General features: G+C 33.1%; 2 protein-coding genes across 2 annotated transcripts; one reads left to right on the top strand and one right to left on the bottom strand.

Annotated features, from left to right (window-relative positions):
* The first annotated feature begins 8,147 nt into the window (after positions 1–8,147).
* LOC100915753 (olfactory receptor 13C8-like) lies at positions 8,148–9,095 on the top strand. Its single transcript, XM_003763251.1, has one exon. The coding sequence runs from the start codon at positions 8,148–8,150 to the stop codon at positions 9,093–9,095; it is 948 nt and encodes a 315-aa protein (XP_003763299.1).
* A 6,680-nt stretch (positions 9,096–15,775) lies between these two features.
* LOC100925421 (olfactory receptor 13C7-like) lies at positions 15,776–23,374 on the bottom strand. Its single transcript, XM_003763279.3, has 2 exons — positions 22,360–23,374; positions 15,776–15,797 (listed from the first exon to the last, which is right to left on the bottom strand). Exons 1-2 carry the CDS (start codon positions 23,298–23,300, stop codon positions 15,776–15,778), a joined length of 963 nt encoding a protein of 320 aa, XP_003763327.3. The 5' UTR covers positions 23,301–23,374.
* Between the last annotated feature and the right edge of the window lie 272 nt (positions 23,375–23,646).

Genomic DNA, 23,646 nt, shown 5'->3' with positions numbered 1-23,646 from the left:
ACACACACACACACACACTTTGGTAATTTCTTTATTTAACATCTCTATTTAAACTCCTGGTAGGTTTATTTTACAGTTATTAATGTAATCCTCTTGTTTTTCTATATTCTCAGTTTTGTTAGTATATAACTGTGTAAAGTAGATTTTGACAATACTTTTTATTTCTTTAAATTTTGTTGTGATTTCATCTTGTTACTTTATTGTTTTCTTGATTTTATTTCCTGCTTTCTTTTTTCTTTCAAGTTAGTTTTCCAATTATATTTTTTGTGAATAACCACTTGATAGTCTTATTGATTATTTCTGTTTTATTCTAATTTATCTACTTCTCTAATTTCAGTATCTCCTTTTTATTGCTTATTTTATGTTTGTTTATTATTTAATTTTATAACATCATTTTTTAAAGTGAGTAACACATCTAAGATACCACTTCACACCTCTCAAATTAGCTAAGATGACTGGAAAAGATAATGGTAAATATTGCAGAGAATGTGGGAAAACTGGGGCACTAATGCATTGTTGGTGAAGTTGTGAACTGGTCCAGTCATTCTGAAAAACAATTTGAAACTACAACCAAAAAGTCATGAAACTGTACATGCCCTTTGATCCAGCAATGTTACTACTGGACCTGTATCCCAAAGAAATTAAAAAAGAGAAGAAAGACCCACACGTGCAAAAATGTTTGTAGTAGCTCTTTTTGTAGTGGCAAGGAATTGTAAATTGAGTGGATACCTTTCAACTGTGTAATGGCTGAATAAGTTATGACACATAAATTAATGAATTATTATTTTTCTATGTGAAATTATGAGCAGGCTGATATCAGAAAAATCTAGAAAGACTTATATGAATTGATGCTGAGTGAAGTAAAGAGAACCAGGAGAACACTAATAGCAAGATTATATAATGATTAATTATGATAGACTTAACTCTTCTCAGCAATATAGTGATCCAAGACAAATCCAATGGACTTGGGATGGAAAATGCCATCCTCATTCAGAGGATGAACTATGGAGATTGAATATTGTTCTAAAAATAGTATTTTCACCTTTTTTGTTTTATTTTGTTTCTTTGCTTTCTTCTTTTTCATGGTTTTTCGCCCTTTTCACCTGATTTTTCTTGCACAACATGACAAAAAAAAAGGAATTATGTTTTAAAGGATTGCACATGTTTATCCTATATCACATTGCTTGATATATTGGCTAGTGGTTAGATAAGGGAAAGAGGAAGAAAAAAAAATTGGAACACCAAGTTTTACAAAAATGAATGTTGAAAACTATCTTTCCATGTACTTGGAAAAATAAAATACTGGAGAAAAAAATAAAGTGAATAACAGAATGGATTAAAAAAAGTCTAAAGTCTGTTGCTTTCAGGAAATACATGTAAAAGCAAAGACATATAGAGAATAAATTTAGTCATAAACAAAATTTTCTATACATCAAGTGAAACCAACAAAATAAAAGTTTCAATTGTGCTATCAGTGAAGAAAAGCAAAAAAATCACAATGTAAATAGAATTAACTAAGAAAATCACATTATTCTGTAAAAGGAACAATAGGAAATAAAGTAATATCGATTATTTCAATATTTTGAATTTGAAATTTTGAAATATTAGATAAATTGCAAAAACACAAATAGAAACAAAAAGAGTAGGAGATTTTAACATCTCTGTCTCAGATTTGGACAAATATATACAACAAAATAAAAAAAATGGAATAGAAAATATTACTAGAGGAAGTAGACTCAAAACATTTGGCGACATCTTATAAATGGGACCATTAAAATATTGAGCATTTCTCAGCACCACATGAAATTCTTACAAAAATCAATCGTGTATTAGGGTATAGTAAGGGCTATAAAATAGAGTATATAAAATTATGAACATTTCCCATTATTTGCCCTTATCTTGTAATTCAATTCAAGTATTCTGGCTTCATTCTATTTCTAGAATGTAACATAACACTGCTAAGTGGATATGTAGAAAGAGATATATACACAACTAATGTGAATAAATTCAGGTTGGAAGGATTCTCAAAAACTATTTAATCCAATTCATACCTGAAACATGTATACTTTCTGCAATATCAGCAACTAAACTTCAATTAAATACTTTGATGACAGAAAATTTCCTTTTTAGATATCTCTAATGATTAGAAAATTAAATCTATTACTAACACAAAACATGCTTCTCTGTCCTCTAAAGTCAATCAAAATTAAGTTGATCATTCTTCCATATGTAGTTCCTTCAAAATTCTAAAATGGTAATCACTTTAAGAGGGCTAAGATAAATGACTTTAAGGATTAAATTCTGATGACAGAAATGGAAATTATTAAAATAATATTTTTTAAAACAGTAAGTTGTATAAAGAGAACAACATGGACACTGAGGGAATACCTATGACCAGCTTACACTTTAATAAAAACACATACAGAAGTAGGAAGCAAAATATGATTGTCCTTTCTAAATAAGTTATATACATTCTGACAGTCATAGACTTGTTAGAACAAAGATGAAATTAAACAAAACACAAAAAGAAATAATTATATGAGAAAATATATACATAATCCACCATCAACTTGTTAGAATAAAGACTAACATCAATAACATAGAAGAAATAATTACACGAGATGACATATAATTTTTTAAATGCTAATATGACCTGTTTGAACAAATTATAGATGCTGAAAAAGGTAACAAAAATTTTGTTTGTGTATCAACTCTCAATGATTATTTGCTATAGAAGTTGAACTGATATAAATCAATTGTCCTGATGAACAAATAGAAACAATTTCAGTCAGTAAATGTTCATCTGCCTCACCAAGCAGAGAGTTCCACAAAAGACAAGGACAAAATTAATTTTCAACATAAACTTGTTTTCTTTTTTTTATATATATATTTTCTCTGCCCATTCTCAAATTGTAATTTAGCTAGGTCACTTTTCCCCAAGATTTCCACCAATGGATGGTCCATCTATTGATAGGACACCATCATTTGTTTGTCCCATTGAAATCATAAATATTTACAGGATCAAGATTAACATAAATAAATTCTTATGGTTAATCTCATAGGGAAAACAGAGCAGATTTGTGAGATCCTTATGTACTCCAACAGACCAATCACTACATTTAACACATACAGGGCATCTTAAAACTAAAAGATCACTACTATTTTTATAAGAAAATAATGTCATAAAGAATCTGGCATTTCATTACATATAGTAATAATGAGATAATTAAAAGGTCTCCTATCACCAACTGCACTACAATTCAAAAAGGGATGAGAAATTTTATAGGAATTAGTTTGTAGTCCCAAAAAAGTAGAGAGGGAGTGGAGCTACAGATAGAATACTTTTAAATTTAATCTGTATTACTAACATTTCCCATTACTTTCTTAAATCCAGAACTCAAGCAAAAAAAATAATAATAATAAAGTTGCAATTTGTAGCATTTGCCAAATTCTAAAGTATGAATGCTCACATTGAAAATTTTATAATTGGTTCAAATGACCCAGTACAAGCTGACTGTAGCACACCTCCAGGAAAGTAATAGATAAGTGAATATTACAGCAATAGGAAGGCAGTCCCTCTAAGAGCAATATAATAGTGAAAGACTCTGAGAGTCCTGGACCCATGTGACATGGACTGGTGGAGGATCATGAAGCATGACAAGAATAGGCTAAAGAACTCCTATAGAGAGCAAGAATGTCTTCTCTTCCCTCCCTCCCACCCCCAGCATACCCCTGCCTGGGAGGAACCTGCTAAATGGGGGCCTGATATCAGCATTAGATATATAGCATAGTTCCTATTGTGTGTCCCTAGGATCCTGAAAGGAGGTACAGTAGTAGTCATTGATTAAGAGATTAACCTGCTTGTGTCAATATGAATAAGGAAAGGAGCTTGAGAAGATATATGACCCACACAGATAAGGAAGTTGAAACACATAGATGTTTAAATAATTGGCCCATAATTACGTATTCAAGATCCTCTGATTATTATTCTTCTTTATTCAGGTAATCAGGGATAAGTGACTTATTCAGGGTCACACAGCTAGTAAGTGTCTGAGGCCCAGTTTGAAACCCTTCTGACTCCAGGGCCAGTGCTCTATCCACTCCAGTACCTAGCTTCTCTTCTCTTGTTCTTCTAACTCAAAATCCAATATTTTCAGTCACATCATACTGCTCTTCTTGATACCAGTAGAAAATTCTAGAGAGCACAGTGAGAAAGGAAGTCAGAGAATGAGAGATGAGAGGAATCCTAAAGCTGGAGGGGACAAACAGCTATCATTGCATATTGCCTCCACAGTAGATCCTTCCTGACCACCCTGCCCCTCAACCCCAGCCCATGCTGATCTAGTAATCCCTAGATCAGGGACAATCAGCCAAAACTGGAAACTGGGCCAAGGAAAAAGCTAGTTGGTCACAGCATCTGATGACCCCAGGAGCAAAGTAAGGGATTGGACCAGTCTAATATTTGGACTCCCAGAAGTAGAAAAGATTTCCATTTCTGTCAGCAGCAGCATCTAGGACAAACATCCCAATGTGCTAGCTCTAGCTCTTATCCAAAGGTCAGGGAACAAAGTTTCCACTTTCCACTGAGTCCATAGACACACACAAAAAAAAGTTCGACTTCAATTAAAACAAAGTAGTAACTTTGCTTTAATTGGATCTGTGGGATTCCCTACCCTCTCCTTTTTGATAAACTTTAAATTGCCTCAGGGATTAGAACTTTCCCTTAAAGCAACAAGGGATTTAAGTTACTTTTGGTTCCAATAGTTGATCCTTTGGAGAATGAATGTGGAATTTGAAATGCTAGAAACACTGTAGAGAACACTGAAAGTTTTGTTTTCCTAGGAAATTGGCTCAAGTCTAATAGAGACCTATATTGATCAAGAATGGGTTGCCACACTCTTTTTCTTTATTTCATTGATGTACAGAATATGAAGACAGAAAACTCATGGTGCTGAAAATATGAGAATTTTCCATTTCTTCTGCTGTTACTTTTTCAACTTTTTGATGAGTATTCTCTCAGTGAAACTTGACAAAAATAATTGCCACATGTATTTGTCCACATTATATTGATCATCACTCCATATGTTTGGGAAATGATTTTTCTGACTCAGAATAACAGAGCAACTGGAAGTCAGTTAGTAATTACTTTCTGAGCAAGGAGGACAATATTTCTTAGACTTAGAGGTAAATGGACATTGCTGTTACTCAATTTTAAATATTTAGAAATAGAGCTTTATAAGCTTATGAATTCAAAGGCAGGAGATACATTATTTGAGTTGTGTGGACCAGAATATTAAGTCCCTTTCTGGTATTTATTTTTAAGAATGTCTCTAATATTTATGGTTACAGTAAATTTTTAGTTGCAATGTCATTGAATTAGAGGTAAGAACACAATTATCAAAAATAATGCCTTGTAACAGAAATGTTTGCTCTTTACTGTTAAGTTGTTTCCATCATGTCCAACTCTTTGTGATGCCATCTGGGGTTTTCTTGGCAAAGATTTTGGCGTGGTTTACCGTTTCCTTCTCCAAATCACTGTATAGATGAGAAAACTGAGGCAAACAGAGTTAAGTAATTCATACAAGGTACTTGGCTGGTAAGGATCTGAAGTCAAATTTGAACTCAGCTCTTCCTAATTCCAGACCTGGCACTCTATCCATTGTGCCAGCTACCTGACTAATACTAGTGATATTCTGAGCTACTCTTCTTTGGAAAATCTACTAATAAAGCTTCCAAATGTACTTCAATGTTGAATAGAAAAAGCTAATAAAATGGGTGTTAATGATAAAAGCTTATTCTAACACTAGATTCTTATTCAATACATAAAGTAAAACCATTGGCCATAATCACTTCTGCTTTCATAGCACTTCATGACTTAGGAAGTATGGACACCCATGATCTCCTTTGAATCTTACAATAAGTTTTATAAACCTTGTTTTATCCCTAACTGTGGGAAACTGAATTTCAAAGAAGCAAAAATAATTGAATCCAATCTAGGTCATAACCATAGTACTTGACAATCAAATCTTGGGACCAATATGTATCCTGCAGAGTCAGGCATAAATCTTATTCTTATAAGATACAAGATATCAGTTGCTAAGGAAGAAAGACTATGATTTTATAAGTGATATAAATATCAATGATGATATGATATCCTATTAATATAAATAGTATCTCTTATTCTCAATTTGTGAGACACAATTATTAGATGTGATCTAAATAGTTCATTCAACCAGTTTCTTTGGCTGATACTTTTACATACTTAATAACTATAAAGCATATAATTTGGAAGTATCTTTGGAGATTATTGTGCCCAGTTTTATACTTTACAAATGAGATCCAAAGAAGTTAATTTGATTTTTCCCATAGTTAGTCAGAATTTGAATCCAGATCTTCCCTACATCCAAGATCTGGGTTCTTTTTATTAATTATTTATTTGCCCTAAATTGCTTAATACCTAAGCTTCATCAGCAAATTCACATCCAAAATAATAATAAAAACCATATACGAACCATTACTTCAACCCAACTGTGTGAGTTTTAGACTGGCCTTCTAATAATAAGGTATTTAATTGTCTTAAATCTGAAATCTTTGTTCTAGGATTTCTGAGTGGATCTTCTAATGATGGTTATCACTACAACAAGGAAACATGTTTTGTGCTACAGTATTTTTAAATTTGTAATATTTTTAATATCTTTTGTTTTTATATCACTTTCTTTTCTGAATATATCCTTTTCTAACCTCTACTCACGTCCTGCCCTTTATAACAAAGATTTTAAAATAAAAAGAAAAAAAGTAGGTCAGCAAAACTAGCAAACACATAAACTGAATTTGAAAGGATATATATAAAGTATATATGGGAGGGCAAGAGAAGGGAGGGAAGATTGGCGAAGGGTGTAGTGAGAGACAAAATACTTTTGAGGAGGAATAGGATGAAAGGAAAGAAAAAATAAATGGGGGAAATAGAATTAGCAATAGTAATTGTGAAGAATTTTGAAAACAGTTTCTCTAATAAAGGCTTTATCTCTTAAACAAATAGGAAACTGAGGCAGATTTAGAAAAATAAGAGTCACTTTCCAGTTGAAAAATAATCAAATGATATGAATAGTTTTCAGATGAAATAATCAAAGCTTTAAATCCATAGAAAATAATATAGCTGTATAGAAAAAAAAATGTTCTAAGTACAAAGTACAAAGTAACAGTAATATTGTAAGATGATTAGCTGTAAATAACATGGCTATTCTCAGCAGTGCAATGGTCCAAGATGACTCGAACTTAAGATGAAAAATGCTATCCATACCCAGAGAAGGAATTGATTGTGTCTGCCTGCAAAGTGAAGCATATTTTTTAACTTTATTTTTCTTGGTTTGGGGGAGGGGGAGTCTATGTTTCCTGTCACAACATTACTTTTATGGATGTGTTTTGCATGACTTTGCATGGCCTCTGCAAAATGGGTTGGAGCAGGAAGTACAATATCTTTATGCAGAAAACCCCAAGTTGGAGTCTTAAAGAGTCAGACACAACTAAACAACAATAAAATTCACTAGTCAGTTTTCACTTCTTTGCTATTCTTGCTTTGCTATTATTGTTGTGAATACATAGGTGTATATGAAACTTTTTTTTCTCTTATTGACCGCCCTAGGATTGTAGTGGAAATTCCAGGTCAGAAAATATAGAAATTTGCTTCATTTTATCAGCATAATTCCAAATTACTTTTCAGACAGACTAGACCAATGTGAAGTTCTACTACCGTATCTTCCCTTTTTCTCTCTAACAATGAATACTGATCCTGTAACATTTTTGCCATTTTGTTGGATATGCTATAAAATCTCGAAGTTCTTTTGATTTGACATAAGTTGATCATTGATATAAATGATATAATGACGATCTAGTGCACTATTTAATATGGTTGTTAGTAATCACAATTCTACTAGAAACTATTTGTATGGATTTTTTTCCTATCCTTTGACCATTGGGAGACGGATCTTGGTCTCTTAATTGTGACATATTTTCATAGTCAAAAAAAGACTAACTTTTTTTTTACTTGAGATGTAATCTTGGAAAAAGATCAATACTTCCTGGCATTGATACAACAAAATTATGTTCTGTTTCCTTTAGAATCTACACAAGTGAAAGAGATCTTTTAAATGGAAGGAACCAATCAAACCACCGTGACAGAATTGATTCTCCTGGGACTTTCTGACTATCCAAAGCTAGAAACCATTTTCTTCGTGCTGGTCCTGTGGATGTATCTAGTAATTCTGGTAGGCAATGGAGTGCTGATTATAGTAACCATCTATGACTCTCATCTCCACACTCCCATGTATTTCTTCCTAGGTAACCTCTCCTTCCTGGATATTTGCTATACAACCTCTACTGTGCCTCTGATTCTAAACAGTTTTCTTACTCCAAGGAAAGCCATTTCCTTCTCCAGCTGTGCAATGCAAATGTTTCTATCCTTTGCAATGGGTGTAACTGAATGTGTGCTCCTAAGCATGATGGCATTTGACCGTTACGTGGCCATCTGCAAGCCCCTAAGATATCCTGTCATCATGAGCAAGAGTATTTATGTGTCAATGGCATCTGTGTCCTGGGCAGCAGGGGTTCTTGATTCAGTGATCCAAACTTCTCTTGCAGTTCAGTTAAGATTTTGTGTGGACATCATTGATCATTTTTTATGTGAGATTCTGGCTATCCTGAAATTGGCCTGTGGAGATATTTCCGTCAATATTTTTAGCATAGTAGGATCAAACATCATCTTTCTAGTTATTCCTTTAATATCAATTTCCATCTCTTACATTTTCATACTTGTTGCAATCTTCAGGATTCCTTCTACAAAAGGGAGACACAAAGCCTTTTCCACCTGCTCGGCTCACCTGACTGTGGTGATTATATTCTATGGGACAATCTTCTTCATGTATGCAAAACCCAAATCTCAGGATTCTCTTAGAGGAGGCAGTGATATCACAGACAAATTTATTACACTGTTCTATGGTGTGGTGACTCCCATGCTCAATCCCATCATTTATAGTTTGAGGAACAAGGATGTTAAGGTGGCTATGAAAAACATTTTATGTCAAAATTCATTTCACTGAGTCTATGTGATATAGGGTAATGACTTTTACCTGATGGGAGAGGAATATATATATTTGCTGATGGGTAGATTTAAAAAAAACTATTAGCAATTAGAATCATATTGTGGATCAGGTATTGTGGATATCTCTTCAAATTCATGGGTGTTGAATGATTAAATTCATGTGTAGAAAAAATCATCTATCACTTGAATGTAGAAATTCATATGTCTGTCTCTTTCCTCAACTGTAAAATGAAGAAAATTATAGCATCTATCACCTAGGGCTATCATGAGGATAAAAATTAGTTAAGATTTATAAAGAACTTTGTGAATCTTAAAACAACATATAAGTGCCAGCTATTTTATTTATTTTTATTAAAGGTAGTTGTCCAGAGAGAAATCTTAGTGATATTTTTACTTTACTGGGACCATGAAGTAATTGAGTGATATTTTGTACTTCAGGTGGATAGCAAGACACACATTGGATTAGCATCAGAGTAAAGATTTCAGGATAGAGATACTCAATAGTTTTCTTAAAGTAGAGATTTGGCTTGCCAAAGACAGGGGAAAGAATAGAAATGTTTTTTTTTCTGATTCCTCTTACCTTTATTCCTTCAGATTAACAACATCATGCCAAATCTGGTGAACTAGAGGTCAGAAAAAATTAAAACAAGTACTTTTCCCTCCCACCCACAATTCTTTAAGGAAGATTTGGAAAGAAAAAAAAGGAAATAAAAACCATTTAACATGAAATGATTAAAAGGATAAAAGAAATATTTTCCTCTTCTTTTTTATTTCTCTCCATGATATAAGGTAGAGAAAGGAGTTTTTGAGACAAGAAACTTTGTTGAAACAGAAGCTTTTGAGAAAAGGGTAACCTTTTATATCCCAAAAGAATGTAACTAGGCTGAAAATAGTAGGAGCACTGGACAGGAGGAGAATGATCTTGTTTTATTATTGCTCTTTATAATATATATTGTTCTTTATATATATATATTGGCTCTAAAAACATTCCAGGTACCTGAAACACAGGGTGACCATCACTTCCTTCATTGTGAATATTATACTTCAATTAACTTATCCTAAAATGTCATTAGATTCATGGAATGTCATTTTCCACTCAACATCTCCAATAAATGAGATGAGAAACCCAGTGACAAAGAACCTGCAACCTAATAATCCAGAGAAAGGAGACCCTCCCCCCAATTTAGAAAAAAATAGAGAACAGGAGAAGGCTTTTTAAAGGAAAAAATATTTTTCCTTGTACCGGCCACATTCCAACCTATCACCATCCTTTCTAAAGTATGGCATTGCAATAAATAATATTCAAGGTATAGTATGAATACGGCAGAGTACAGGGGAACCGTCATCTCATATGTAATAAGCTTTATGTTTCTATCAATGAAGCCCCAAACCACATTAGCTTTTTTAGCTGCCATATTATTCTCTATAATAGCTCTAATAAATACTGATCCCAAGGTTCTCTCCTGCAGGACAAAATGAGTCACTCAAAAGACAGCCAGACTACATGATTTCAAGCTTTAGAATCTGAGCCTTATGGACAGCTCCCTAAACTCCCTAAGAGAATATTTCCTATAGAAGACTATTTTCAGGGTTATTGAGTTTCAATATCCTCTAAGCTTCCTGTTATGAGGTTAAATAAAAATCTGTTTGGAATCTTGAAAAAAGTATAATTCTCCTCCATCTCATCTCCTTCTTATGTTCATTTGCACAAGAATTGGATAATTAGGATTTTGTATTAACATTAAGATTCCGAATGCAAAAATGTTATTTAGTATCTTAGTATTTTGTTTGCATAGCGAGATAAACATCCCTCAAATTATAAATGTATATTTTGTCCTAGGCATTTGATAAATACATACTCTTTTTTCAAGAAGAAATCTGAATATGAAGTTTACAGAATGTTATTTGCCAACTGCCAACATCAGAAGTTTCCTGAATTTAAAAGCCTAGTTTAATGGAGAACCTGAAGTGCAGGATATTCTATGAAACATTTTTCAGAATACCAATGATGAGTTTTTCAAAATTATATAATCAAAAAGTTCGAATATAACTCTGTAATGGGCTGAAGCTTGAGCTGATGCACTGAGGTCCCAAGCACATGAGGCTAGATAGTAATTGGACCATACTCTAGTAATATATATGCTTGGAGAAAGAATGGTCCCCACCCACTCTTTGTGCAAGTCCTGATGTGTGGTATAGGAAATGACAATTTTGGTGGGTGGAGGCAGAGGGGCAGAGAGACTGCTGGCTGGCTTCTGGTCTGACTGGCTTCTTGATGCATAATCTCCCTTTACCTTTGATCCCCCTTTACCTCTGACCCTTCTTCACCTCTACTGAGAATAAAGACTGAAGATTTTCCCTTAACTTGAATTCCTGACTCAGGCTGATTTTAAAATACGCAGTCATTACATAACTCATAGATTATCATTATTTAGCCTGACCATACCAAAAACATGTTTTCTTTATAATATCTCCAACAAGTAATCATCCTCACTTGAAGTCTGAAGAATATCACTGATAGGGGACTTCCATTTTGAATAGCTCTAGTCATTGGGAACCTTTCCCTTGTATTGAGTTAGAGTCTTTTTTTTTTTTTTTTTTTTTTTTTTTTTTTTTTTTTTTTTGCATCTTACACCAATCCTCTGAGGTCAAGTATGACAAAGCTAATCCCTCATACATACAGTTATCCTTTCCACACTGCAACTCTTCCCATCAGGATTTAATATAATTTGGGTCAGGATAAGAAGTTAAATGGGAATTTGGGGAGAATTTTGTACAACCTACAGATAACATTTGAAGATTAGCAGATGATACAAAAAAGCTTAGAAACTCAGAAATGCATAAAATATATGTTAGTGTTGTATACTATCAATATATTTTATCTTTTAACAATTTCTTTTTTAAAGTTAAAATAAATTAAAAATTAAAATTAAAATTAAAATTAAAATCCTGCAATGTGGAAGCAATAACTATAATATTCCTTTAAATATTTGAAAATTGCAGTCAAGGTCCCCCTGACCCATGTCTTGGCTTCTTTTTTACAAGACAAAATCCAATGATTCCTTTATCTGATGTTCATACTACACTGTTATACCAGTGCCCACCATTCTGATCATTCTCATGAGACTAAGATCCAAAGGAATCCTAGAAAAAAATCTCATTGAATACTCTCATTTTACTGATGAGAAAATTGAAGTCTATAGAGATGAAGTTAGTTTTCTAAGTAAGTTTTCTTAGCATACAGGGAATAAGTAGCAGAGCCAGGATATGCAACCAGATATTCTGAATCCAAATCAAATATACTTTTCCATGGTACCAGCCATTCTCCAGGTTGGCATTATCATGTCTAAAGTTTAATTCCTAATACTATAAATAATATTTCACTTATGATCCAAGTACACATAGGTACTATCAATTCAGGTATTCTGGATATTATACTGTATTGGTGAACTCAAAATCATATTAACTTTTTTGGCTGCCATTTTGTACTCTATAATATCTATAATACTAAATAGTCATACAGGATTTGCTTTAAGATTTTCAATGACAAAGAATTCACTATCTGGTTATTTAGAAGAAGGAACCTCCCAGAAATATTGGGTAGATGCCCTAAGAGTGGCTCACAATGATGAAATCATAGAACCATCAAAGTATTAAAGAAGTGAAAAGCTAAACACAGTGCTATATTTCTAAGAGTTCAACAGAAGGTAGATAGGTAACCATAACATGAATTTCTACAATGAAAACTAAGTCAAGAGAGGTGGAAAACCTTAAGGATAAATTTTTAATTATATAAACAAAGATAATTCCAAATAGGAAAAAAGGGGGAAGAATTTAAATGTTAATACATAATGAACTTCATTGATCAACTTATATTTTTATAGGACATCTACCAAAAAAATTAGGTGACTTCTTAAAATAAAATCAAAATCAATACCAACTTTTAAAAAGAATCAGAATAAGAAGCTATAGCATACAGTTAAAAGTAAGTCTAAACTAACTTAACTAACTTAAATAAATTATTGATGTTGGAAAATAGAAAATAGAAAAAGAATGTGTCATTTGTCATCACAGCCTGTTCTCTATTTCCTAACAAAGCTCAACTAATGTAAAGAAATTGCTACATTGAGACCAAAAGAACCTAGAAACTATTTCTATGAACAAATATTTGATCTCATTGTGAAGCAGAGAAATGTGGCAACCAAGAGAAATACTGGTATAACACATAAACCTATTTCTTAAAATCTTTTCTTTCTCTTTGTAAATTCTAAGTTGATATGGTCATATATTACCTTTGTTCCTCCAAAGGTTTTATATCCATACGATAAAATTACAGATCTCTAGAGAATCAACATAAATGTAAATAAATACCCATGACTGACCTTATGGAGAGAAGTGATGTCTGATGTTTGAGACATACCCTAGTCTCCATATTTCATGTTCATGGAGGCTTTTGGATGTCACTAGGATGTTGTAAAACAACCCTTAAAGAAATTATCTTTTTGGTACATGTAGCAATAGAAGTGGAATCACAAAAGAGTCTCCCATCATAAATAGTTCTATGGTTCAAATAAGACTATGAATTTTATTTGCAAGTTCACCAGTAATCCCAGGGCATAAGAATAATTAGGACAAGGAAACTAGAGTTTGACCCAACGGTATAGACAGCATATGAGGAAACATATTTTCTATTGTCTAATCCATTATTATCATGTGCCATGGTTCTCTATGTCTGTCACATAAAACCACCACCTCCAGAGTTTCACACCATTCTAACATGGCACCACTTCCTTTACTGTTTTTCCCTTTGCCATGCTTACCAGAAGCCACTTTCTCCCCACTTTAGTTTTTACAAAGCACTTCGAGGAAGCATCTAGTCAATCAGTCAACAAACATTTTTAAATATTAGTTACATGCTTTGACCCAGCAATACCATTACTAGATTTGTATCTCAAAGGAATCATAAAGGAGGAAAAAGGACCCACATGTAAAAAATATTTGTCACAGCTCTTTTTGTGGTGGCAAAAATTTGGAAAATGAATGCATGTGCATCAATTGGGGAATGTCTGAATAAGCTATTGTTAATAATATTATTGTTCTATTAAAAAATGAACAAGCTGATTTTTAAAAGACCTAGAAAGATTTACATGAACCGATGCTGAGCAAAACAAGCAGAATCAGGAATACATTCTACACAGTAACAGCAAGATTGTGAAATGATCAACTATGAAAGACTTGGTTCTTCTCAGCAGTTCAGTGATCCAAGGCAATCCCAATAAACTTTGGCTAGAAAATGCCATTTGCATCCAAAAAGAGAATTGTAGAAACTGAATGTAAATCAATACATGCTACGTTCCCTTTTTTCTATTTTTTTCCTTCTGTCACAGTTTTTCCCTTTTGTTCTGATTTAACTTTCCCAACATGATTCAAAAAGAAATGTGTATTTAAAAAGTTAACATACATGTATAACCAGAAAAAATAAAACAATTTTTTTTTTTAATTTGCTATATGTCAGACACTCTGCTAAGTACTAGGCATAAAAGAAAGACAAAAATATGTTCCTTACTTTCAAGGAACTTACATTGACATTGCAGATACAAAAGGCAAACAACTATAAACATAAAAATATATAATATAAATGAAGGGCATATTCAGAGAATTATAACGCTACCCATGCCATTATAAGGACCTAGTGCCAGCCTGCCTAGTAAAAATATGGACAGATGCCAATAAAAGCCAACATAGAACTGGGTGCCAGTAAATGAATGGCAAGTATCAGGGCCTTAGAGCAGAGGCTCTTAATCTTTAGCCCATGGAAGTCCAAAGAAGCCATGGATAGATTTCATGGGAAGGAGGGAACATCAACTTATGTGAGTAAAAAAAAAAATAGATGTATTTCAATATAATTAAATTTCTTTGTAATCTTATAAATTTTATTTTATGCATTTAAAAACATTATTCTGAGAAGGGTCCACAGACTTCCTCAGACTGATAAATTCTTTGGATTAGATAGCCTCTGAGGTCTCTTAATCTCTAAATCTATTACCTACTATCTTTAAGGATAAAGATTCCACCATCTACCCTAAAAAAAACATTGATAAAATTATGGCAAGTAGTAATTCTGTGTGTGAACAGCCAGAATTTTCTTCTAATGTTTTTCTACCATATATTCAAGTTGGTCCCCATTAATAGGTATAATAAATCCCATAAAGTAGTCACATGTTCAAAATCATAGAATTCAGAATTATCATTAGATTTAATATAGAAATTTGATCTCACTCAATTGAAACAGTGTAAGTTCAAATAATGTAACCACTCCTCAGGATTCATTATTTGCAAAAGTCCAACCTAATATCAAAGTATATTTTCATGTTAAAAGGAAAATTATTTTGTTACTATGTTTTTTAGTATTTTTAACATAAAGAGATGTATTTTATCCAAAAAAATTAATATATTGTGATATAATCATGATTAACACTTTTGCTTATTTTGATATGATTTATGAGAGTGGGGGGAGGAATCTTTTTTCCTCCTCAACCCTACAGTTCCCTGCTACATGCACAGGAGTCACATTCCACAAAGTTCCTTCCTGTCTCTAACATTTATGGACTGGAAAGTTTTGTTCTGAAGACTTACCAAAGACTTGTCCAATCTTTCCCAACCAATGGCAAGCTGTTTCTACAATTCTTCAAGGAAATATCTTTAATCTGCATAAAGGGATAACTAGGTATAAACACTTCTTTAACTTTATCACTCTGACAACTCATCCCTCTGTTATTTGTCCCTTATTCTCTATGACCAACTGAACTAGGAGTAATACACACACACACACACACATTTATTATTGCTAATGTATTACTATGGATAGAGAATAAGCTAGCCACTAGCATAGAGAGTCATGGTGATTTCTGTTACACTTGGGAAAGATTTAAAACCCAGATGAGGCTCTAAAATTCAAGGTGGATCTAATTGCAGTGTTAACATTCACAGGAACTATTTCAAACATTGATGGCATCTTATTTATCTCAGCCAGGATGACTCTTTTGAAATGGCAATGAGAGAAATAACATGCATATCACATTCCCTTTTCTCTAGGCATTCAATATGTTGTTATGCTTGGTCCTTCTCTGTTGCCTGAGGATCAACCTTCAGTAGGTGAATTTTTATCATAAGGCTTTACTGACACAACTCAGGCCATACCTCTGCTATGACATTTCCTGAGAGTCTGTCCCACCATCCTCAAGAGTAGTTGGAGAGCATCATATGTAACATTTTTGACATTATGAATGTTTTTTCTATTTCACCTTCTCCCTTCTCATTAGATAGCTGACAAAAATAAGTTTCGAAAGTTATTGTCAAAGGTAGACTCAGCATATTCATTTCACTGTGATCATCCCACTAGATCTCTAAGTGGCCTCAGCCCTAATGCCACTTGAGTCTACCTTCATATTGACATCTACCTTCAAAGGACAACAAGAAACAAGATAGAACTTTATTGATCAGAGTAAACTAACAAAATGACAAATCAGGCATGGAAATTCTTGATTAAGAAAATGGAACAGAGCTATGCTTAATTGAACAGTTATTCTGATGAAAGAAAATGGCTACCTGTTGAAAAATTATAGGATCATAGATTAAGAGTCAGAAGCAATCATGAAAGTCATTAACTCCCACTTCCTCATTTTACAAATGATAAAACTGAGACCCAGAAAGGTAATTGATTATCTAAATTTATGTAGGGGTCAAGAATCAGACTCAAGTCCTCTGACTATATCCAACACTCTTTTCACTCCACTACCCCAGATGCATTAAGGGCAAATTCAAAGTGATGTCTGATATTACGATCATAGAAATAATACAATTGCTACACAATTCAGATTACAACAACAGAAAGTCTTGCATGTTTTATATATATATATATATATATATATATATATATACATATATATGTATGTATGTATGTATATCAATAAATTCTTTTAATTAGGAGAGAAGCAATCTAAGTTTGGAAAAAAAAGCATTTTTGGTAGAATATTCATGAAAGGAAAGATTTTTGAATTTGGAATTAGACGACTTAAGGTCAAATATGGGTTCTGCTATTTACTATCTTTATGAAGTTGGGAAAGTCATTCAGTCTTTTAGGGTATTAGCCTTCTCACCTGTAATGCTAGATGACCTCCAAAATATTTGTTTTGCAGATGGTCAAAGTAATCATTTTCATTTGTTTCTAAGTATAACGTGAAAATAAAAATATAGGATATAGACATGTTTTAGGGAAAATAGGGAAGAAGTAGTCATAGCATAAGAGAGTTCTAAATCAATTTAATTGACATAAGAAATGGTCTCCATTATGGAATTTATTCAATCACTAGAGTCTTGAAACTTCCAAACAGTAAAGTCACTAAATCCTAAGAAATGAAGAGATATGAGAGTAGAAAGAAATGAGATGATGAGATGTAAAATTATATTCCAGCAACAGAGCCCTTATTAAAAGTAGATTAAAAAAGGAAGAAACAATTCCCTGTCATATTTATCCTTAGTGAAAAGATGATTTATGTCCTCTCCATAGAGGAAAGGGGGAAAATCAAATTGCTTATTGACTAAGGAACTGAGAGTAATCACATTTCATAAAAATAAGTCAGAATATAGGGAGTTCCATCAACATAAGGCCATACCCAAGAAAGTGATTTTGGAGAAAGACCAACCTCTAGGAATTAAGTAAAGAGGTAGTAAAGTATATCCTTATCTCCCATCCATGGCAGACAAGAAGAAGATTATAAAAGATAGTTAGACCTGCTGAGAGTAGACATAACTAGGGCTGTCATATATTGGCTTCGTTAGTTCAGACAATATAATTCCAAGATAGAATGGAGGCTTCTGTGGCATCTCATGTAAAACAATCTGTGCAAATCCAGGACTTGACTAACTTAGAACTGAATGAAATCACCATCCACCACTATTATTTCCTTCCAATATTTGAGTTTGGTGGCTCAAGTCTATGGAGTGTGAAGCTACATCCAGTTAGATTAGTAAAGAACCCATAGTAAAATACTCTTAAATTTAACCTAAGAGATTGGTGAATAAAGTCTGTGGAACAAGTTTGAACATGATGCACATTTGATTGTGGCTTTTGTGTTTTCTCCAGGATTTCCAATATTCCAGTAATGAGGATTTCATGTATCTCCTGATCAGCAGGCATATCCCATTTCTTCAACATTTTCTTTGTGTACAAAAAGGTTTAAGAAGTACTTATCTCATCATGTGGCAGCATTTCTCATGAAGAGTTATCTTCCACAAAAGCCAAAGGACCTTACCAGAATTTGTGCTGAGTCCAGAAAATTTGCAAATGAAGACGCTCTGTGTGTAACAAAACTATCCCTAATAGGACTAGACACCATAGTTAAAGTTCTGAAATGTTTCTTAGATATGGCAGACTGACCAATAGTTCAACATGGGGTAATTAAGGCTAATAGAATATGTTTCACATGCAAATTAGGTAGAAAGAAGTCATACATATAAGATGTCAAGCCAGAGAAAGTTAGCTTTGAAGAAAATGTTCATAGTACCATCTTTGCTATAACATCTGAACCCAAATTGTCTATACCTTATACATAGACAGATGTTTCAGGGGATCACTGTGACCCCCTGACTTAAAAACGATGGAAAAGATAGAATGGATTAGTGCCAAAGACTATATACACAAGCCAGTTGAACATTGTTCTTTCCAGTTTGCTTCAATAAAGAAAAAATTTGCCTCCACTGACCTGGAGTTGCTTCCTATATATAAAATATTTTTTTTTACAGAATCAATGAGTCATATGGAAGAATATGTACCTAATCATGACTTTTGAAGACTACAGAAATATGATTGATTCGAAAGAATCTTGGATCTTGTCAGAAAAAAAGGTAGAAGGCATTATTTGTTTTTAGTTTTCTCCTTCTATGTAACTCATGTGCCTGGCATGAGGAACATCCTCAGTACCAACACAAAATTTGAAACTTGAAAAAGAAAAGCCTCAAATAAGCCTTTATTTATCCTAAGCTTTTATATAGCATCTGCTCTAAAGGTTTGTCTGTTGGAAAACCATGATGCTACTGAAAGGAAAGCTTTGTGGACTTATAAGCATATTACCTAAAATCATCAGCAAACATTATATGTAAGGGGGAACTGGAACCATTCCCAATAGCATCAGGGATGACTTTTGAACTCAGAAATTTTGGGTTCACCCCATGTGTCTCCAATGCTTCCATAATGTGACACTGCATTGAAGAGAACTGGGGATTAAATGACAAGATATGTACTCTCAGCAGACTTTTTTTTAGAGGTATTCTAGTTTTCTCATATCACATGCTTGTCCCTTTTCTTAATGGTATGGCTTATTATACTGATTTCTAGACAAGAAATATCACTGTAAATGTAGCATTGTAATGGTTTATTTCCCTTTGTAGAATCAAAGGTTCTCTGGTTACAGAGAAGACTCCAGAGTTCACAAAGAATGGTTTCATTAACAAGATTACCAGAAGTCTTTCTAATATAGACTTGATGCTGTATTTCTCCCAGAATGCTAGCCTTTACAAAATCAATCAGAGAACCTTTGTGTGGTTGTCCATGAGTTTGTATCTGTGTCCATATCTGAGTGTTTTCATTCATTTGTGTTTATGTGCTGTCTTACATTTCTGAGGCCTGGAGTTCAACTTCCTGATATTTGGAGAAGAGAGACTCAGAATCTTATTGAGTCAGTCTAAGCTAATATTAACATGAGATTGCTTCATTAACCTCAGAAGTGATTTGAAAACACAATCCTGCAGCAGCATCCCATTTTTCTATTTCCTCATTTCATCAGCAATTTTGGCCTGCATTTTTCACAACACATGAATTATAGGAATTATTGTCAAGATTAGTGTCAACAGGCTTAGTCCATTCATTTCATCATTAATGCCCTGCCTAGGATTACATATGTACATCTGTAGTCTTGTGCCCCATTGATCTTGCTTTCATACTGACCCTCACCATCAAAAGAAAATTAAAACTTACACTATAATTAATAGTAATAATTACTGGCATTTATATAGCACTTTAAAGTTTGCCAAGTGCTTTACCAACATCAAATTTTATCCTCACAGTTCTGGTAGATAAGTATTATTATTATCCCTATTTTATGAGAAAATGAAAGATGAGAAAAAGAGGTGATTTGCCCAGATTTACCCAGGTAGTTTAACACTTCACAGTGTAATTTAGCTGCTTTGTAGGCTGGAATAATCAACAGAGGCTTCCCATGAAGGCCTTAGTCAATGAAGTAAGGTAAGGAAAAATAAAGTTTATATGCTGATATAGAGGAGGAAAACCCTTTTAAAGATCAATTTTAAGTAAGAGAGGAAAAAGCAGGTTTCTTCCATGAGTACCTTTAAACCTCAGATAATTTGTTTCCCCTCCACAGGGAAAAAGAAGAAGAATTCAGAGCTGATTGTTCACAGCACAAATATCCTAGAAAGTCATTTTGAATGATGCTAAGGTGACTTAAACTTCCATGTCTTTGACTCAGAGGCCTTACCCCATAGAGTTCAAAAACAGAAAGGTCTCATTTATACCAACATATTTTTAACTATATATATATTTTTGGTAACAGAATCAAAACAAAATAGATATTCATTGATTGGTGGCAGGAAAACAAATTTTGGTATGTAAATAAAATAGAATGTTAATACACAATTAAAACCATGAATACAAAGAATTTAGAAAAGCATAAAACATTTATATGAACTGGTGCAAAGTAAAGTAAGCAAACTGGAAAAATTTATATAGAACTACACCAATATAAATGGAAAGAACAACAATAAAAATAAATGAAACTATGTTTTGCAATTAAGCGACATGTACAGACTGTAGGAAATAAATAAGAAAATGAACATCACTCTTTTCTTTGTAGAGATAAAAGGACAGGAATAAAAAAATATTGCATATGTGCAATCAATTAGATTAATTGATTGGCAAGTTGGGCCCAACTTCATCAACTGTATTTGACATTATATAATGTACTTCATTATCAAAATATCTTCAAAGAGAACACAATGAATTTTTTCAATTCTTCATCTGCTCAAGCTTGGTCATTATAATTACAATTCTATTTTTATTTCTTTTCCATTGACATTGTTTTAATCATTATTTATGAGCTTTTAATGGCCCTTCACTCTGTATCAGTTTATATGTCTGCTCCTTCCTCTCTGAATTTGTCACATTTATAGTTTCTAACAGCATAAAAATATTCCATTATATTCAGATATCACATTTGTTTAGTTATTCCTCAAAGACTGGACAGTTAATCCCATTCTTCTCTAATTTATTTTTAATTATGTAATCTTTCACATTTAAATTACATAAAAAATTACCTTTCAACAAATTGTTTCTTTAAGTACCATAGATTTGAAATCTCTATTCAAATAACATTAATAAATATCTAATAAAAACATAAGTAATTTTCATGGTTTTATCATCCATTTTAATTTCAGTCTTTAATTATAAAAGTATCATATACTTCTATCATCATAGTACAATGCCATTGAAATAAATTACATAAGATAAAATGTTTACTGGGATTTTATTTTAAGGCACATGCATCTACATGGGTCAAAGAGTTTTCAGAAATTTCTCTTTGGTGAATTAAGTAATAGAAAAAAAGATTTTTGTAGAATTAAGTTATAATTAAAACATTAAGAACCTACTATATACTAAGTATAAACTAAAATTCTTTCTCTTTCAGAGTTCAACTTGATTGGTTCTCTTTTAATTCCAAGTTTTCTTGCTCAGAGCTCTCAGACCTATTGCCTTACTGTTATTTAGGTTAAGTGGATGATTTGAAATATTAGCTACGCTTTTTATATGTAAGGTTTGAATAATTGAAATGGACAGCATGAATATAACTGAAAAAATAATGAGAAGAAAAGAAGATAGTTGGACATGAATTAAAATTTCCTTAAAATCAAATAATAGAAGAATAAAGCTCCTTCCATACTTTGTATATCAGACATATACCTTCATGAGAGAGTGATTCTTACATGCGCTAGCTTTAAAAATTGAGTTTGTTGCCTGAAATAGCAATTGTAATGAGTGCTACACAAAATAGGTTCTTAGTTTTGTTACACAGAATCTTTCTGTTTAAAAGGATTTTATCCATTATACATATTCCTCAAGTTCATTTTTGCATGAATGTTCTTTCCTTCTCAAGGATCAGATACAGGTTGTCTGAATTTACCCAGTGAAGTACTTTTGACCCAGCAAATTCTTTACTGCTGTCTTCACATCTTTGTTCCTCAGGCTGTAGATCAGGGGATTGAGCATGGGAGTCACAACACCATAGAACAGGGAGATGAACTTGTCTGTTATGTCTTCTCTGCTTACTCCAAAAGAGTCCTTAGATTTGGGTTTCGCATACATGAAAAAGATTGTTCCATAGAATACAATCACCACAGTCAGGTGGGCTGAGCAGGTAGAAAAGGCTTTACGTTTCCCCTCTGCTGAAGGGATCCTCAGAATGGTGGCAAGGATGAAAACATAAGAGATGGAAATTGATATCAGAGGAAAAACTAAAAAAATGAGGTTTGATCCCATCATAGTAAGCACATTAATAGTAATATCTCCACAGGCCAATTTCAGAACAGCTAGAATTTCACAAACAAAATGGTCAATGATATTAGCACCACAGAATGGTAACTGGACAGCAAGGGATGTTTGTATTATAGAATCAACAGCCCCTGATGTCCAAGAACAAACTGCCATTGACACATATGCGGTCTTACTCATGATGACAGGATACCTCAAGGGGTTGCAGATGGCCACATAGCGGTCAAATGCCATCATGCTAAGAAGTATACACTCAGTTGCTCCCGTTCCAAAAGACAGAGACATCTGCATTGCACAACTCGAAAAAGAAATACTTTTTCTTGGAGTGAGAAAACTGTCTAGAATTAGAGGTACAGAGGAAGTTGTGTAACAAATATCCAGGAAAGAGAGATTGCCAAGAAAAAAGTACATGGGTGTATGTAGGTGGGAATCATAAATAGTTGCTATGATGAGGACTCCATTTCCAAGCAATATTACCAGGTACATCCACAGGATCAAGACAAATAAAATAGTCTCCAGCTTTGGGTGGCCAGAAAGCCCAAGGAGGATGAATTCTTTCACAGTGGTTTGATTGGTCTCATTCATTTTTGAAGTTCTCTTTCAGTCTCCAGGATTCTGAGGCAAAGAGAGAATAGATATTTTTATTCCATAGGTGTCAGTAGGAATGTTTCTCTCAATATATATTAAGCGATGTCCTATGTGTGAGTAAATATGAAAATTTATTGCAATATATAATAATAATGGCAAGAGTCATTCCACAGTAGATTATCTAAAGACATGAATGGACATTAAGAGAATGTGTACAAACTGTTAACAACATAGAGAATTTTATCATAATATGTTACTGTGGTGGTGGGGATATCAAAGACACAAATAACATAACCTCTGTCTGAAAGCCCATTGGTTTTCCTCCCTCTCCTTATTGGTGGAG

This window comes from Sarcophilus harrisii, chromosome 1, assembly GCF_902635505.1.
Source record: "Sarcophilus harrisii chromosome 1, mSarHar1.11, whole genome shotgun sequence".
NCBI lineage: Eukaryota > Metazoa > Chordata > Mammalia > Dasyuromorphia > Dasyuridae > Sarcophilus > Sarcophilus harrisii.
The sequence above is the reverse complement of the archived record's forward strand: the minus strand, read 5'-3'. Positions and strand labels throughout refer to the sequence as shown.